We start from the raw sequence: 18,641 nt of genomic DNA on the forward strand, positions 1-18,641 counted from the left end.
TTCTGGATGGGGCATTGCGGGAGGAAATGAGACAAGAGGTGGTTGAATTCTTCAACAGGAACAAAGACTCAGTCCCACAGATTAGAACAACATGGGAGGCCTTCAAGGTTACCACCCAGGGGATTTGCCTACCTAACAGCGGAGGGATCCTGCACTCCATTAGAGACTCCCTTAAGAAAAAAGAGACAGACATCAAAACATTGTAGGGTAAGCTAGTTGCTGGTCAGATCAGGGCAGCCATGATGGACTACCAGTAAACAGCTAAGCAAAAATGTATATTTCGAGGAGAAAGATGCAACTCTTATAGGCCGCTCTCCCTTATTGTTGGAAATAGGATTATTATTAGTAGTAAATATATATCTACCGCTGGCAATAAAGCCACTACTAACACATTCTAGAGCTCAGAATAGGTCTCTGAAATTATTCCCATGCTCAACCCTTGGTAGCTTGGCTGCAAGCAGACAGACTTAACTTCAGAGACATGTATTTAAAGCATTTAAAAGCACCAATTCAGTAAATTATTAAGACACAACACATAATAAAAATCCAACACCAATTTATAAAAATAGGAAATATATTTATCCATTGTTGGGAACCGGAGATGTGAATTTTTAAAGATTTAGCACTATATAGCTCATAGAAACCTATAGCACCTATTGGGATATCTGGTCACGCTACTACCCCTCGTGGTAGGCCTCAGTCAAAGTTTTTACCTTCTGACTTAGAAACTTTCCTGGAGCTTTTTCTGCCAGGCTCCATCGAAACTCTCCACCAGTCCAGATTCGGTGAAGGTTTGCAGGCTTGCCTTTCGACGAGCTCCCGGTCAAACAATGGAAGTCAGACTACTGGAGCTTTCCAGCAGGATGAACCAGAGATCCAGGCCAGCTCACAGTTTAAGTTGGGAAGCTTGACTCTCTCAGTTGGAGCAGATCAAGTCTTTTATCCTCAGACTTAGAAACATTTATGGAGCTTTTTTTCCCGGGCCCCCTCGATGATCTTCACCAGGCCAGGTTCAGTGAAGGTTTGCCCGCCTTACTTTCGACCAGCACCTGATCAACTCTGAAAGTCAGACCTCCTGAGCTTTTCATTGGGACAAACCCGGAGGGCAGGTCAGCTCGCGGTTGAGGGTCTCTGGATTGGCTGGCCAGGTCGAGTCGGTCCACTAATGGAGCTTTTTTCCAAAGTTTCTCCAAACTTTTCCAAACTTCTGGAACTTCTTTCTGAAGTTCCGCTGAGGGTCCCAAAGTGTCCAAAACATACTCCAAGTGTCTGGAAGCTCCAAGATGGTCAATGAAAGTTTGGGACTTCAGTTCCCACAATCCACTTGGCCAAAACCCATACCAATTCACTGGGCACACTCCAGGCTTGGGAGTCTTGGTGGTGATGGTACAGGTGAACTCTTTTAACCTGTAGCTTGCAAGGAGTCCACTCTTTATTACTCTCCAAGCCAGTTCAGTCCACAGGGCTGTAGGTCCAGATTGAGCAGCAGTTGCAGTCAGTCGGACTGCAGGGCCTGGTTGGTGCAAATCAAACCTTCAGCATGGACCCTTCTTCTTCTCTTGTTTTAGGCAGCAGATCTGAGAGGCCTTGCCCCTCTCAGATACTTATTCAGTGTTCTCTGAAGTCAAGCAGGAGGGCACTCCTCTTCAATGAGGTACTGGACAACACCCAGGGTATGACCATTTCCTCCAAAGAGTGGCACAATGCTCTCACAGAAAGCACTCTTGTTCCAACATTCAATATGACTGAAGTCTCAGCAGAGGAGCAAGAGCTAGCTAAACCATCCTCAAGGATGGCTACTCTCCATATTCTACCTCCCCTTGACATCTACACATTCCTTCCTTAAGCCTGTCATCCTTCTGGGTTCATAGGGGATGGGTGTAGATGGACCTGGCTTCTCCTGCCTGTCCCCTTCTTCCTATGAAGGTCAAGGTTTACGACCCCTACCCCTTTCTCAGGCATTCCTGTGTAGAAGAACATTCTCCCCCAGATGCCTCCTCACATCGTGGGTCCCTTATCATTTCATCAAAGCAGCCTGGCTTATCTACTTAACTCTGACCAATCAGGGCAGACCACTGGAAAACTGAATTTTGGCTTACAGACAAGAAAGTCTTATAACTTATTTTCTATACATGTTAGGATAAATACAAAAACAGCATAAGTAATTGAATGATATTTCTTCTGTTGTCCCTTGTTGTAGTTTTTAATTTATAAACTATTGTAATGTTAACCTATGTGACTGGGGATCTACAATGGGGAAATGAATTGGACAATTTCTCCAAAACCAGGGCTTATAAAACATCTTTACAAGGACCCTGCCTATATCTAGTGGACCCTCCACCCCTGGGACACCTAGGGGAGACTTTAGTGGTCCTGAATATACAAAAATAATCTAGATTCTTACTCAACAGTGATCCTAGCACAAAAGTCAATTGTTGATGTTTGGTTTTCTCCCACTCTTCAAGACTCACTTTACCATAACTTTGCTATTTTAAAATCTAGAATACGAGCAATATTTTTTACTTGGTCTCCATTATATTCATTATGTTTGGAAATACTTGCCACTATTAAAATGATGATTGTACCCCATATACTATACACCATTTCAATGCTACCCTTTAAAATTCCTAATTATTATTTTAAACAAATGTAGTCCATCTGTACAAAATTTCTATGGAATAATACAATTCCACGTAATGCTCTCTTTAGGCTCAAACCCCCAACATTTGAAGGAGGTGCCAGGTTCCCATATTCTAAACTTTACCATTACTCTTTACATAATAGATACTTTTATTTTAAACATTAGAAGGAACAAGGTATTATTTATATATACCACTTTGTGAAGAACTGTAATATTCTACCCTTTCATTACTTACAAACATAATATCAATTACCTGACTCCTTTTTAGATGAATATCAATGAATCTTCTCAATCAATAAGGGTTTTGTAGAGTGCACTACTCACCCGTTAGGGTCTCAAGCTGCTGAGGGGCGGGTGTTCTCTTCTAGTCAATGTTTTTTCTCCAAGTACCACATAACTCCTGACTCATTACTGCCAGTACCCGTTTTACCTATTCATAATGTCTTACATGGTTCTATTCTAAAGCTGCTCTTATTTAGAAGACCTTACTATTTCTACATTGCACTAGAACTAAAAGTCGTTTGGAATTGATATGGGAAGATGATCTATCTATGGAAACAGAACCGGCGGGAGAGCTTTCTCCTACATCGCAGCCAAAACCTGGAACTAGCTCCCTGTGAACATCAGATGCTCCCCGACCCTGCACACGTTCAGGAAGAACCTCAAGACCTGGATCTACAACTGATCCGGAGCCACTTCCCACCCCCAAGCGCCTGGAGACCCTCACGGGTGAGTAGCGCGCTATATAAACCACTAATTGATTGATTGATAGCAATTTCTTCCCAATTTTGGAATACATTGTGGCTTAAAATATTTACTACTTCTAAAGCCGCTCGTATTAAACAGTCACTCTTTTTTATTGTCTGTGTGAACACAGAATATATACTGCATCTTCCTCTATTTGACATCAAAAGGTTAAGTCTAATTTATATTGGATACCCTCTACTACTTTTCTTTCTTCGCATTCCTCACTTTCTTAATTTCTTTTTCTTCCTCTTACCCCACCTTTTCTGATTCTCTCTTTCCTACTCTTTTCTCTTTTGCTCTTTTTCCTTTCCTTTTCGTATAAAACCCCAAAAATATAGTCTTCCTTATATATTTTTCTTATGTTGGCAGTTCTTTTAATATGTATCTCCTTACATGGTTGTCTTTTTTGTTTCACAAATGCCTTGTGAAATTATACTGAAAAACTTTTAACAAAAAATAAATGAAGAAACTCACACAGCGGAAAAAAGAGCTTTGCCATGATAGATGGCAGTAAGCATTCAGTGCTAACAAAACAAATTAGTACATGCCAAGCACATGGTTTACCCTCATTCTTTATTACACAAACAGAGCTCATGACTGCTATCAGTGTTGCTGGAGTGAGAAATGCTACCTCAGCTTTAGTAACATTGTGTGATGTCTTTTAGAGTATCGGCCTATGCCGCTCCCTCTCCTCAGTCCTCTTCCTTCTTTCCGTCCCCGACAGTGCTCCAGCGTGGAGTTTCCTATCCTCCCTTCGTCACAGACCAGATATCATACTTACGCTTTCACTCAATACATTCATCGGCGGGGCCCATAACACCAACACACACACTTGATCTGCTCTTACTGGAGAGATAGATTTCCAAACGCTGGCATGAAAAGAATATCTTTAGTCTAATAAAATTCTATTTACATATACATACATTGAATATCCTCAATCCAACACATCTTAATTCTAAATCTCTAGATAATCCCTTCCACTTTAGCGATGGATCAAATTAGTTGTATTTGGAAAAGTGATTCTAATCCATCTCATTTATATTCAGACAACAATAAATAACCCAACGCATTTGTTTGTTAATCAATAATATTTGTTATCTAATAAATGCACATTTCTTTAGTAAGAATTGTAATCAATCCACAGAACATCATAGTTACCTAATCTGGCTATTAGTCATCCTTTTAAGTCAATCAATTCGTCATGCAACACGCTACAGTCCCAAAGATTGGTATGGACCATAAACGTGTCCTGCATTAATCAATGCCCATCAGTATAAATGTTCTCAGTTCATCAGGCGAAATGGGCATCAATCTAATCTGTCAAAGATTCGGGAAACAGCTGTCCTGCAGTGGCACTGTCCTCTCCGTCAGCATAACGTCAGGAAAAGAAGAGAGATCGTCAACTCACTATTCTATCGTCTTTTATAATGAAATTAATGATAAAATGTAGTAAAAGTCAGTTATAGGCACATCTGATTGGATGGTTAAGATCGTTCGTTCCGGTTTCTCATAGTCCATGATGTCACACTTGTCAGACGTGATCCATCCGGTTTGTAAAGATTGTCCATTGTTAAAGCTTTTGGTAGTAGTCCAGTCGCGACCTTGTCAGTGGAACAAGCAGTGTGGGTCATCTTGAGGCCACTTGTTCAGGAGCCTGGGGCATGCGCAGTTATTCGGAATCCTCGTGGAATGGTAGCTGTCTCGTCGAGTCCATTGGTTGGCCATTTTAAAGTAGGCCAAATTGGTCAACTTAAGCAAAACAAACACAGAAAGTAATTAAAACATGGAAATAACGAATAAAATGTTTAACCCTCGCTAATTCCCATATGTGTGTGTAATTGTATAGCATTTTAGCGACATTCAAAGCGTTTATACTCACCCAGTGATGTCATCTGGTGCAACTTACAATTACATCACAAAAGCAACATATACCACGTAATATTAGCCATGCAAATGCAAATCCCGCTTGTAATTCATACATTAGTTGGTTGATTTAATAGCAAACAAACACATTAATACTTATTATATTTAATAGATTATTCTAATTAGTATGAACATGCAGAATGAGGGGGTATACAAAATGTTGTTTTACCCGCTCCATCAACGGCAGCAGGAAACAGCAGGAATCACCCGGACTCCCATGCTCCCCGTGGCTCGGTGCTCTGATGGGAACTTAAGGCATGGGCATGTTTCCCACCAGGCTGTGTAATGCAGCCTTGTAGGGAAAATGCAGAGTGCGCATGACTGTTGAGCCGGCCCAAGAGGGCCAACCAAGCAGTAATGCACAGTTAAGGAGTGCAAACCAATCCTCCCCCTGCTCTGGCCAGCTGCGCCAGCCCCACCTCGAGAGCCACTGACTTCAATAGGAAAAATAAAATGATAATAACGATACATTATTAGCATTTTGTTTTTTTCTTTTGAGCAATGGGGCGACTCTCCTCCATCTTAGCAGAGCAGCCACCACTGGGTATTGCTTTGATTCTCTGCCCCTCGTCAGGGCATTCATCCTGTAGCCTTCGAAGAAAACACAGGCTTTATTTAGAGTTTGGTATATATGTTACAACTGACAAAAATTGGTGGAAGTCTTGTCCAGTATTAACAGTGCATTGGTGTCAATGGCACTCTGAATGCAGTGGGTGGTACATCCGCCAGTTTGTGGCGCGCATCCAAACACTCCCAGCTCTGAATAAAGTCCATAGCTTCTTTCTTTGCACTGCTTTTATCTTTCAATAAAAAAAGGAAGGGGATAGAAGGTCCTGTTAGTCAAAATTAATGCTTTCAATTACATTTTTTATTTAAGGGCAGTTGAACCCATTGTGCATAGATTGTAGGCTATGGTGTCATACTGTGTATAAATAGGCATTTAAAGTCCTGTAATTTCTGAATACATCTAGACGATTCCAGGCCTCTACTCAATGCCAAGTCTGTAAGATATACTGTTTTATTTTTCCTGCAATAAAGAGAAAATTTTCGAAAGACTCCTTGAAACTAATCCTACCAGGAGACAGCCTTAGTTCATGGTGTATTGGGTGGCAGCAAATCTAATGGAAGCACAAAGGCAGAGCATGTTTGCACAGTAACCGGATAGCTAAATTGGCAAGAAGAGGAGATATGTTCGAAAATATGCGTAGAAGAATGTGGTTGCAGTTTATGAGTCTTCTTACCATACATCACCCTGAAAGAAAGGCACGCTGGGGCTGAGTTATGATCAAACATTTACTGCACGCTGTCTCTTAAAGCAGCCGGGCTGCCACTTGCTGGATGAAAATGCCAGGCGCACAGAAATGTACTTGCTTCATTAATAGGCACCACTTTTCTACTGATCGCAGTGGCGGAACCTCCGCTAAGGCAGAGGGGCATCGCCCCACTGCTTTAAAGCAGGGCAATTGAAAAAATAAAATGATAATATGTGGAGTTATTATTTTATTTTTTGTATGCCTGTTGCCACCAACTTAGGGCGGGGAGGGGCTGGGGTCCCATGATGCTGGGGAGAAGGAGGGGCTGCTGCTGCACCTAAAGTGCACATGACTGTTTGGCCGGCCATCTCAGTCCAGCCAGTCATGTGCGCTTTGCACGTTCTCCTCCCTGGCGGCATTACAGGCTGGGCGTAGAACATGCCCAGGCTCCCTTTCCCTCTCGGAGTGCTGAACCACGGTGCTCAGACCAATCAAAATGCTGCTATCAGGAGTGTCATGATTGGTCTGGGGAGTCTGGAAGCCTGGATGCTTCCTCTTCCTGCGATGAGAGGTGGCGGCTGGCGACAGTGACCAGCAAGTAAGTTTGTTTTAATTTCCTAACTACCACCAGATTCCCCATGGGAGGAATTTTTAATGGGACTCCCAGATGAGCTCTATTTGGTTAATGACATAAACTCACAGGACTGCAAACTCAATCTAAACTTAGGGCTCCCTCTCGTTGAAACGACTGATGGTGTTGTGGATTATCGCAAAGACGTTTTTATATCAACCTTCCATGCAGTCACCCTATAGGATACATTATTACATAGATTCTGACTGCCAGCCTCAGTGAAAAGGAATACAACAATCACTGCTCCCCATTCTCTAGTGTTTGTACAAGACCGGATTCCTTTGGATTCACTTAGCTGGAGGAACACATTTCAGAGTCTATTTTCGTCTAAATGAACGTCACAGATACGCATAATCATCTCATCGTCACCTGAATTAGTTGTCACCCTAGATGTGTTCAGCAATACTCTTGTACACATAGCTCCTATGAGCTTAATACACAGGGGGGCTATTGATGGGATTTTGGTGTAGGGCAGCGCAGCAAGTCACCTTGCTGCACTGCCCTACGTAAAAATGAAAGGGCAGAAATGCGCTGTATTTTTGAAAAACGGTGCATTCCTGTACTTTAAGCCAAGTTGGCGCACAATTTGCTGCTTAGCGCCAACGTAGGCACCCTTGCACCATGGAGAAAGGGGGCCTCCATTGTAGGTATGATTGTTTTTGTGCAGGAAGGCACATCTTCCTGTACAAAAACATTCCCGAGAGGCATTTTCCTCTTTCTATGTGTGCTGCAGAATGCAAAATATATGGAAAGAGGAACAAAATATTTCTCCTTGTTACTCCTGCTCTGGGCTATACTTTCATGTAAATGGAAGTATTGATTCCGTAATATTCTTGTAAAAGGCATTCAGCATGTCAGGGACACAAGGTAAGTGGGCACTGATAATTTAACTCTAAGGTGGGGATATATTTTTTGTGTTCCAGAAATTTCCCTCTGCCTCAAGGGCCTTGGTAATTCTACAAAAGTCTTTGCTGCACATTGAAATTTCTTCTAAATATTGCTTCCCCTCAATTGGCTCCTTCCAGGGATTAGAAAGTCACTAGAATGCAGAGACTTCCTCTGCCAAGACTTAGACTATAAAATGAAGCAGACATTTCACCACAAGTACAGCAGAGGATATGGTGGTAGAACCACGCTGATTGATAGAAGTTCTGCCTTGGACTTTTTAGACCAATCCCAGTGCCCATTCATCTCAAACCACTATATGAATACATTTGTGGACATAGTGAGAGATCTGTGGTGGCTGTTGTTCCTCATTTTGTCAGACCTCTCTGCAGCCTTTGATATGGTTGGCCACTGGATTCTCATAGCCATTAATGACTGTGTCTATCCTATCAAAGGCACTGCAAAAGGGTGGCTGAAATGCCTTTTAAATGGAGAGGCTCCCATGGTAGATCTCTGCACCATAAATTCTAAGACTGCATTCCATCAAGGTTCTCTCATTGCTCCTTTCCTTTTCAAAGACTATACCTTGCCATTGGCTTGAATTTGGAGCTTGACATTCAGCTCTACATAGCGAATATAGAATTATTTGGGACGACTAGAAGAAGAAGGTGCAGACAAAAAGCAGTGTGGACTGTGCATGTCTATTTAAGGTGTTCAAATGTGTGCATAAAGGTTAAGAATAACACTATTTCATTTATGGGTTGTTAACCCAATTACACCCCTGTTTTTCTGGCCAGAGGGCTTCAGTGTAACACCAGAAATTATTCTGCTTGTTAAAAATCTACAAGTTCTTTAGGACCAATATCCGTTCATCCATTCTCGCACCTCAACATTTGCTGAATGCTACAGGGCATATTTACAAGGGCATTGTGCCATGGGATCTGTGTGAAAGAGGCGTGCAATGGGTGTTGTTGTGGGTGTTCCACCGCATCACTCATTGCTTTTTGATGCTGCCTCACATTTACAGGGATCTGTACATCTGAGGTAGAGCTGAAAGCTACCGCCATGCAACAGCAGGCGTTAGAATGGTGCAACAAGGAGAAATACTTTTATTTCTACTCGTTTTTGCTTTTTCTATGTGTGGTGCATTCTCCAGCACACATCGAAAGAGCAAAACACCATACTTAATAATGACGATTTGCAACCTCTATGTGTGATGCAATCTGCAGCATACATAGAAGTAACACATTGGCATTATTATTTATGTGCAGGAAGGGACACCTTCCTGCACATACACAATCATTCCCAGCAACACAGGCACCCTTACACTATGGTTGTAGGGTACCTGCATTGGTGCTAGGCAGCTAATGTTAGCACCAGCACAAGGGAAACACAGGGTGTGCTTTATTGTTCTAAATATGGCGCATCCCTGCATTTTGGAAATGTTGGAGGGCTGTGCTGCCGAACTTGTAGCAGCTCCGTGCGTCAACATTTCCTTGTACATATGCCCCTATGACTGCCTGTTTACAATTCTAAAAATTATGTTTTTTACGGCCAAAGCTCGTAGGACAGCTCTCTTTATTGAACGAATCCTGCTGCAACAATGTCTCAATATTGGGATATTGACTTCACACAGTACAAAACTGACTGGTGTGTTACATGCTCAGGAAAAATACATATACTTATGTGACTGCATTTAAAAAAGTGCTTTGCTGGTCTCCATTGAAGCAGCAAGTCGATTTAGGAACACCTTGTTTGTCATAGTCAGCATTATGGGATGATGGCCTAAATTACCTAAAAATGTATTCAGAATTTGGCATCCAGGTGACAGTTGAGAACCATAGTGCAGATGAGACTGATCTAGCTAAAGAACTAGGAGACTTATTCGAGTAAAAGCAACCTCGCCAGTTCATGGGGCTGCTCCCTGGAAAGCTCTGCTTTGTACTATTGAGGCATGAGAGCATCAAATCAATATTAGAGAAGTGATCACTATTTGGTCTCTGAAGAAAGCTTGTAGTTAGTGGTTGTTTTTCACTTTGTGTCTCTAAAAGTGGCACCCTTCAGTTTGAACCCTTTAGCTTCATAAAGCATGCTAGGCAAGACGATGTTGGCATAGCATAACATCATCATGTGCTAGACCACAGTCTAATGGGCACCACTTCCTCAGAGGTATCAAAACGTTTGCTCTCCATTCAGGAGATTAACAAGCACTTACCCTATGGTAGTCATTTTCTATTAAGCAATATAGTGTCCCTAGACACTGGCTGGGCTGCCAAACTGAGACTCCTTTAAGGATGGTTCAGACACAATTTGGCAGATGCTTATCTGACTGCTTCATTATGCCCTGACTGACAGCCAGTGAACTCTCTGATGACTCAGTGAGCCTCTACTTCATTTTTAGGTAAAGGTGCTTTCGAATCAGGCAAGATTCCCCTCTCAAATTCCTAATCCTGCTTTTGAAATTCACATTTGGTCAGAACCTCTGCCTGATTAAAGTAGATGTCAAAGATTGGACACTCTCACATGGCCACCAGACGTCTTCATTCTACTAAAAGAGCATGCAGAAGGGGCAAAACTTATGACAGGGTTCCTTTATAGTTCTCCAACACTTTCCCATGCAAAAACAGCACACCCATAGGTCTCCATCGGACATGGCCTCTCAGTTGCAAGTCCTGGACCATTCACCTCAAAGAGTAAAATGGCCTCCTATAACCTGAAAATGTCTTCCTTTCAAGGGCCTCTCATGTCTGGTGGCTCAGACGGAAAAGGCAGTTCTTCAATGGCGGAGGCTAGACCCTATCCTAAGTTAGGGCTCTATCCCAAAATACGAGAAACTTTTAATGAATGCCTCGGCAACAGACACAGCCTGAATTTGAACTCTTTTCTGGTTTTATAGCACCAGGTTCCTATAGGTATAATGCACACTTTCATATTCACACAGGGTTGCGTCTAGGGAGATACTCAGCACATCCATTTCATTTAATATACACGCGTGTTTTAGGTCTGACTTCAAAGTTAGTTCTTTGGGCAAGAATCGCCTCTATTTCAGTGTAATCATTGCCAATACAAAGGCTGTCGTGCTTTCATTCACAATGGTATGGCTGACATCAGTATCCCTGATGGTAGACATTTAGTTCTCATTTACTAAAGCTCCAGAAGATCAAATTTGGTTGCTGTTATAGACCTCAGGTCGTCCCTTCAAAACCTCTAGCAGAAAAACGTAACAGACCTGTAACTTCCCTCTTCCCACAGGGGCACTGAATGCCCTGCATTTGGGATTTTTCAAGTTTCTTTCTTATTTTGTAGTTCAAATAAAATAATCTCAGCACAACTATTTAGGGTACTTCCTACTAGGATGTTATCCACATTTTAATACTGCACTTCTGGACTAAGAAGTATTTGGATCCTCATGCTTTTGAGGAATGTAAGGACCTTGTACAGTGAGTCTAAATTCACATTGTAGTCTGCATGCTTGGGCATGAATTCTCCCACATATCTACTATATGTCTCTGTTTTCATCCACGTGCTAACATACATTAGCCAGCAATCTAGAATCTGCTAGATTAATATTATTCATAATTTACTGCAGCTCCATAAAATATTTCCTTGGAATCCACTATGCTTAAATTAGATTATGAAAATCTTACTATATATATTTCTTGTTTCCTTAAATTAAGCCATTCACTCTGTCTTTGAAGGCAAACAGCACTGGTGATCTTTGTAGGCAATCTGTTCTTCAGCATCAGCCTTACCAGTATACCTTGAACTGTCATAGATTAGACAACATCAGTGTGATCACAGTGGTGCAAGTTATACTTTTTTTTTGTAAACAGAATTTTATTAACACATGTTACACCGCATCTTACAGACACATTAAAGGACGATTAACGAGACCAAGTGGGTTCATGTCACCCACTACATACAGTATCTATTACTTGATATGAAGCTCTCAATTCCTGCAACAGTGCTCCATATGCGTGCGATGTACAACACCCATCCATCTAGGGTAGAAAAACAGCATTTGTTCCATCATTGTAATTGAAATAGGGCCACCCGGCCAACCAGGCCCACTCAAACTCCCACCTTCCCCCATCCAAACTCTGCGGTGACCACCCTCTTTTGACCCTGCCAACTATGTGGCCGGGACAAATGGAATGGGGTGGCAATTCACAAATTCCCTCTGAACACACCATCTACTTTATCTCCAGAAAGTCACAGAAGGCGCAAGTCAGTCTTGCAGCAACAAGGTGCCCTAAAGCTGAGGGACACTCTCGATCCAGGGCCACCACTCAGTGGGATTATGCAGTAACTAATCCAACTCTCCATCCCCATCATTATCTTCCCCCACTTTCAACGCATCAGTTAGAGTCTCCCAAACCAGCGCAGATTCCATAGGTCTCCAGCCCTGGTGCACCTCCCTGAGTAATGTGCCCCACTCCCAGTCTGCCCATCGAAGCAGGTCTGCCCCACTGCTTAACTTTGGGTCCAGCAGCATCCTTTATATGCTGCTTGGCAAGCACCAGTGCCAAGTCAAGGAACCTGCTTGTCACCCAATGTTTAGCAGGATTAGGGTAACTCTGCAGTAAACACAGCTTGGGAGAGGGGTCCAACGAGAGTTCCGCAATCTCAGCTAATACGCTCAACACCTCGGACCAGGAGGAAGCCAGGTGGACATAACTCTATTGCATTGAAGCAGACCCCCATCATCCACATAGCAATGGGGATATTTATGGGCAGTACGTGGGAAATAGATGTTAAGTTTCTGGGGCGTAAGTTAAGTCTGATGCATGCTGTAATAATGAATGAGCTTAACATAAGCATTGTGGGACAACTTAGGAGCAACCGCCCACATTTTAGTCCAGTCTCTATCCATCAAGGGTGACTCTAAATTGGTCTCCCATCTGTCTTGCAGTTTTGTAAGAGGTAACAGCATGTTTCCGAGTGTTAGTGGCATCGCAAAGAAAATGGCAACTATGATGAAGCTGAGGTTCAGTATCTCGCCTCTCTCAAAGCCTCCACACATCTGCAGTCAGAGTGCCATACAACAAAAATTGTCCCACCGGGAAGTCAAACCCCATCCACAAGTCCTCAAAGGAGAGCTGTCCACCATCCATATAAAGCACACCCACCATGTCCCAGCCTGCCACCACCCAGTCCTGTAGGCAACCCCGTTTGATCCCTTTGACTTGTGTAAGTAGGGCCAGAAGTGGCAGTCCGAGGGATACGTAGGCGCATGTTCAGGTCTGGTGGAGTACCGTCATCCAATAATTCCAGAGCATGAGAAAGAGGCAAGCTCGTTGCGGGGAGAACATGGTGGCCGGCGAATAGTGGGTCGTGGAGGCTTCTGGAATCACAAGCTATATTTTTCATTCCCCACTAGGATGTATGGATTAACTTTTCGCAGATATTAAAGAAAGAAAAGAAGGGTCGCTTACCACACCCGGGGGGCTGAATGAGCAATACAGTCTCTCCCCCTTTTGTGTCAGTGGGCCCATCTGCAGGGAGACCGGATCGGGACTCCCACTGGGCTCGAGCACTGCTCGAGCTCGGCAGAGGGCGGAAAACCATCGCTCAGTTTTCGATCCGGGGGAGGTGTGGTAGAGGCAGCAAAAGGGCTGCAAGCCCTTGGAAGCTGGTGGAAAGGAGGGCAGTGGAAGTCGAGCCAAGGAAGTAGGGAGACAACACAAGGGACCCTGAAAAACACAGGAACATAGACGGGAAAGGAGGTAATATTTCTAAGAGAGGGGCAAATTTAAGTAAAAAGCAGAGTTGTCAATGTGGGGCAGGAGGAAAGATTGCTCAAGGGAGAGTGAAGGCTACCCAGGATCTGGATAGTGGGGTAAAGGCGCAGGAGAGTATTACACCTCCGGTCGGATATCCCCTTAGAAGTTTAGCTTCAGGGGGGGTTGGTGGGGGCAAGGTAAACTGCAGTTAAAAGGAGCAAAGAACACCACTACGGATTCAGTAAGGGAATCCATAGCATTACACTCAGGGCAGGTAGTAGTGGAAGATTGGATTTCATGACAGGACCGGAGGCTAGCAGTATGCATTACTTTTTATTGCCCCTGCTCCTTGCAGCACTTCAAAGTAAAACATCACAAAACTTCAAAATTCCAGAACATAGAATGTCCATAACACATATGAACCCTAACACAGCAGCCATCTTCCTCTTTTTATTGCTGCTCTTTGGAAGATAAGTACTTACATTTGATAATTCTTTTTAAGGTTATGAATTAAATTGTTTGTTATAACATTTATTTATGGTATTTTGATATTTAGGAAATTATGTAAATTGTTATGAAAATGGTTTGTTTTAATTTGATTTCAAATTTTTTAGCTTAAGACCCAATTGATGGGTCGATTGGAGAAGGGGCTATAAGGTTGGGTAAGCTGTGTTTTAAATTTTAATATATCGTGATTCAAGTAAAGGTATGGCTTTACCGTTTTTCAATTTCCGTTGCACCGTGAGCGATTTGAATCTTGAAACTCGCGGCGAACAATGAATCCGGTGCGCGTGTGAGCGCGAGAGATTCTTTGTGAGAGAGCGCGCGGATGCGGTGCGTATCTGAAATGCGAGGTATTTTGGTTGTAGGGAAGCTCCCTATTGCGTCATGACCCGCGAAACGTGCAGACGCAAGAAAGCCATTTTAGAGAGAGTGTTGCGCATTGTTTTTCCGTAGCGCGAACAACAGGAAAGCAGTGGATTTCTGTCAGTTGGTTCATGGAGCATGTGGTAGGAAGCGGTAGTGCAGGTTTAAGGATTACAATCTTTGGATAAAAGAGGATTATAATTATAGTAAAGAAAAATAATAATAAGGAAAAGTAATTAAAAAAAGTAGAACGATATATATTTTTTTAATTTAATGAAGAGAAATGGAGAATAATGAGAGCACACAGATCTCTAATGAGGGAGATTTAAGGAAGATTGTGCAAGAGGAAATGAGATCATCTATGAAGGAGGTTTTAGAGAGTGTGCTTAGGAAGAAAAGAAGGGCAGTGGAATGCTCAGAGGATGAATACTGGTCAACAGAGAAAGGAGAGGGAGGTGAGGTGAGAAGTTATGGAAAAAGGGTGAGAAAAGAAAATAATATTGAAATAGGAGTAAGGTTTTTGAGAAAGGATCAAGGTGAGCCAAGCGCCACAAATGAGGAAGGTGTCCGTCGTGGCACAAAAGAGGGTGTTCTATGCGGTGCAAAAGATGGAGAAAACGTAAGGAAGAACTCCTAGGTCAGGAGTATGATGAGAAAGCGGATGAGTTTGTTTTAGATGATTATATATATGACCAGTGGGATTTAGATTATGAAAAAGAAGAGAAAGAAAGGAGTGATAAGGGAGTTATTAAGGATCCTCAGTGTGAGGAAATGCTTAGCCTGGATAGTATTCGTCATCCTAGGAGCACTGAATGGTGGCCATTACCACACATGGCAAGTTTTTTAAAACATTGGATTAAAAGGCCACTTGAAAGAGAAGAAAGGGCAGTAATGAAAGTGAAATGTTCGCGTCCTGTGGTGGATGGCAAAGCATGCATGACTCCGGATCTTGACCCGGATTTGGTTATTATCTTTTCAAGATGGGAAGAGACCCAAGGAAAGGTTTAGAAAGGGCGCTTAAACAGTGCCAGGACCATTTGTTGGATGTGTTGGGTCCTTTAGCACGCATTCTAGATATGGCAGAGGAGGCTAAGATGAAGTCTGTCCCTATTGTCAATAAGCTTTTAAGAGGTTGGGCTCAAACAGCGGTATGTTTTTTGGGTAATCCGAGTTCAGCATTATCAGCAGAAAGGAGGAAAGTTATTCTAATGAGAATAAGACACAAGTTGGGGGATTTTGCAAGAAAAGAACCGACAGAGGATACTAGGGGTTATCTTATCTGTTCGGTGAGGGTCTAGTGAAGGGAGTAGGAAAATATGTAAATACCGTCACTAGAAGAGATTTCAGAAGAGGAGTTTTTGAGAGGGCTGGGGCAAGAGCCCTTTTCCCTAGCCAATCCTTCAGCAGGGCTCAGTACCAATCTCAAAGTAGAGCTGCTTTCAGAGGATTTCAGGCACCAACCGGATTTTATCCTCAGCGAGGAAGACGTGAAAGAACGTGTGGAAGAGCGTGTGCACAGACCATTCATGGGGTCCAAGGTAGGTACGAGGATCTCTATTGGTTCTTTCCCCAGTGAGGTAGGGGGAAGGTTAAAATGGTTTGTGAGAAATTGGGAAATACTAACTACAGACAATTGGGTTATTCAGACTATAAAAGGTTATGTAATGGAGTTCGAGAAAGAGCCGTTTCAGATTAAGGAACCAAGGGAGCTATTTTTCAAAAAGATTTGCAAATCATAGTTACAGAGGAGATGAGAGAGATGTTGCGAAAGGGAGCGATTCAAAAGATTGCAGAAGAAGATCGCGGTTTTGTGAGTACTGTTTTCTTGGTAAAGAAAAAGGAAAAAAGGAAAAAGATTGGAGACCAGTGATAAATTTAAGAGATTTAAATCAGTATGTTGTGTACAGATATTTCAAGATGGAAGGGATCCATCTGTTGAGGGACATTCTTCAGGAGAACGACTGGTTAGTGAAGCTGGATCTGAAGGATGAGTATTTCACTATTCCTGTTGCAGAAGAGAGTCAGAAGTATCTGCAATTCAGATGGATGGGGGAGCTTTTTCAGTTTTGTGCGCTTCCATTTGGTCTAGCATCTGCACCATGGTGCTTTACAAAAATGTTGAGACCTGTTGCAAAGTATTTGAGAGAGAGAGGTGTGCACATGGTGATGTATTTGGACGACCTTTTGATTATGTCTCAAAGTCAGGAGGATTTGAAGGATCAGTTGTTGTTAACAATGAATCTTTTGGAGAATTTGGGTTTTATAGTGAACAAGGAGAAGTTTTGGAACCGACTCAGTGTTTGAAGTTCTTGGGTTTTATGGTAGATACAGTAAAAAAGTCTTTAAGTCTAACAGAGAAAAAGGTAGTGAAGATAAAATCAGAAGTGAAGGGTTTGTTAAGAAAAGAGAGAGTGTCTCTAAGGAGTTTAGCAAGAGTGATTGGTCTTTTTTCTTCGTCTATTCAGGCTGTGTTTCCAGGTCCGCTTCATTACAGGGCAATGCAGAGGATGAAGGCATTCCATTTAAGGAAAGGTTTGTGGTATGGAGGTCTGGTAACTCTAACATCAGAAGCACGGGAGGAGTTGCTAGTGGATAGTTGTGGTGCAGCGGCCAGGGCAGCTGACTTCGGAGCACAAGGTTCATGGATTGATCCTTGGCTCCGGCAGCAACTCAGCTCAACACCATGTGACTCTGGGCAATAGCTCACTTAATTTCTACGACAGCCACCAGCACCATGAGACCCGTAAGGGTGAGTAGTTCACACTTTACAAATACGGATTTACATTTTTTTTTTTTTGCTTTGGTGGTTAGAGAATTTAGAAGCTTGGAAGGGAAGAGCGATATTTGGAATATGTACAGATTTTGTGTTGGAGACAGACGCAAGCCGGTTTGGATGGGGTGCGTGTTTAAAGGATCAGGAGACAAGAGCAAAGTGGACTTTGGAGGAGAAGAAGGATCATATAACTGGATTAGAGATAAGAGCAGGACTTTATGCCTTGAGGAGTTTTAGAAAGAAATTAAGGAATTTCAACGTTTTGTTAAAGATGGACAATGTTTCTGCTGTCCGCTATATAAACAAGTTGGGAGGAAGCAGATTGAGAAGTCTGACGCAGCTGGCAGAAAAGATTTGGAGTTATTGTTTCGATCAGAAAATAGGTTTGGAGGGGGAGTATTTTCCAGGTTTGGAGAATGTTGTGGAGGATTAGAACTCGAGATATTTAAGAGATTTCAGCAATTGGAAGCTGAATGTGGTCTATTACAAGAGAATTTATTGGACATGGGGTCCTTTGGAAGTGGATTTGTTTGCGTCAAGGCTGACATTTCAACTGGAAAGGTTTTACAGTTGGAGACCGGATCCATTAGCAGAGGACGTGGATGCTATTCAACAGGACTGGAGCAAGGTGAAGGGGTATGCTTTTGCCCCCTTTGCAATGATGCAGAGAGATTTGTTGGTGGTGAGGAGACAGAAATGTCAATTTGTTATTGTGACACCTTTTTGGGCAGGTCAGGCGTGGATGCCAGGTTTGTTAGAAATGGCAGTAGAAGAGCCATTTCTGATTTCGGAAACAGAGGATGTTCTTTTAGGGGAAGAAGAGGTTTTTCTTCCCTTGGTTTTGCAAGGGGCATTGAGCCTTCTTGTTTGGAAGATTTCAGGGGAGGAATCCAGTTCAGAGGACTTTCGGAGCAGGCTAAAGAGTTGCTCAATAAGTCATGGGTACCATGGGCAAGGAAGAGGTATGTTGGAGCACGGAAGAAGTGGTTTTTTTGGTGCATGGAATGGGGTTTGGATCCCGTGGAGGCATCTGCCATAGATTTGTCAAATGTTGTATCTATCTTATTTGAGAAGCGTTTAAGTTACAGGACAGGTAGTAGCGGAAGATTGAATTCTTCACAGAGAAGGGAAAACCAGGAAGAAAAAAGTGGATGTACAAATACAGAATTTAAAAATCAATCCTTCTCTGATGACTTTT

At 42.7% G+C, this 18,641-nt stretch overlaps 1 protein-coding gene across 1 annotated transcript in view; it reads left to right on the forward strand.

The window, feature by feature from the left end:
* The window catches only part of LOC146855232 (uncharacterized), a 199,263-nt gene that overhangs the window by 43,326 nt on the left and 137,296 nt on the right, over positions 1-18,641 (forward strand). Inside the window, exon 3 of the mRNA XM_085650584.1 lies at positions 3,150-3,370. Coding sequence (XP_085506710.1) covers positions 3,182-3,370 — 189 coding nt within the window. The 5' untranslated portion in view covers positions 3,150-3,181. The remainder of the gene's footprint in view (positions 1-3,149; positions 3,371-18,641) is intronic.

The sequence above is a fragment of the Triturus cristatus genome, chromosome 4_1, assembly GCF_964204655.1.
Source record: "Triturus cristatus chromosome 4_1, aTriCri1.1, whole genome shotgun sequence".
Taxonomy (NCBI): Eukaryota; Metazoa; Chordata; class Amphibia; order Caudata; family Salamandridae; genus Triturus; species Triturus cristatus.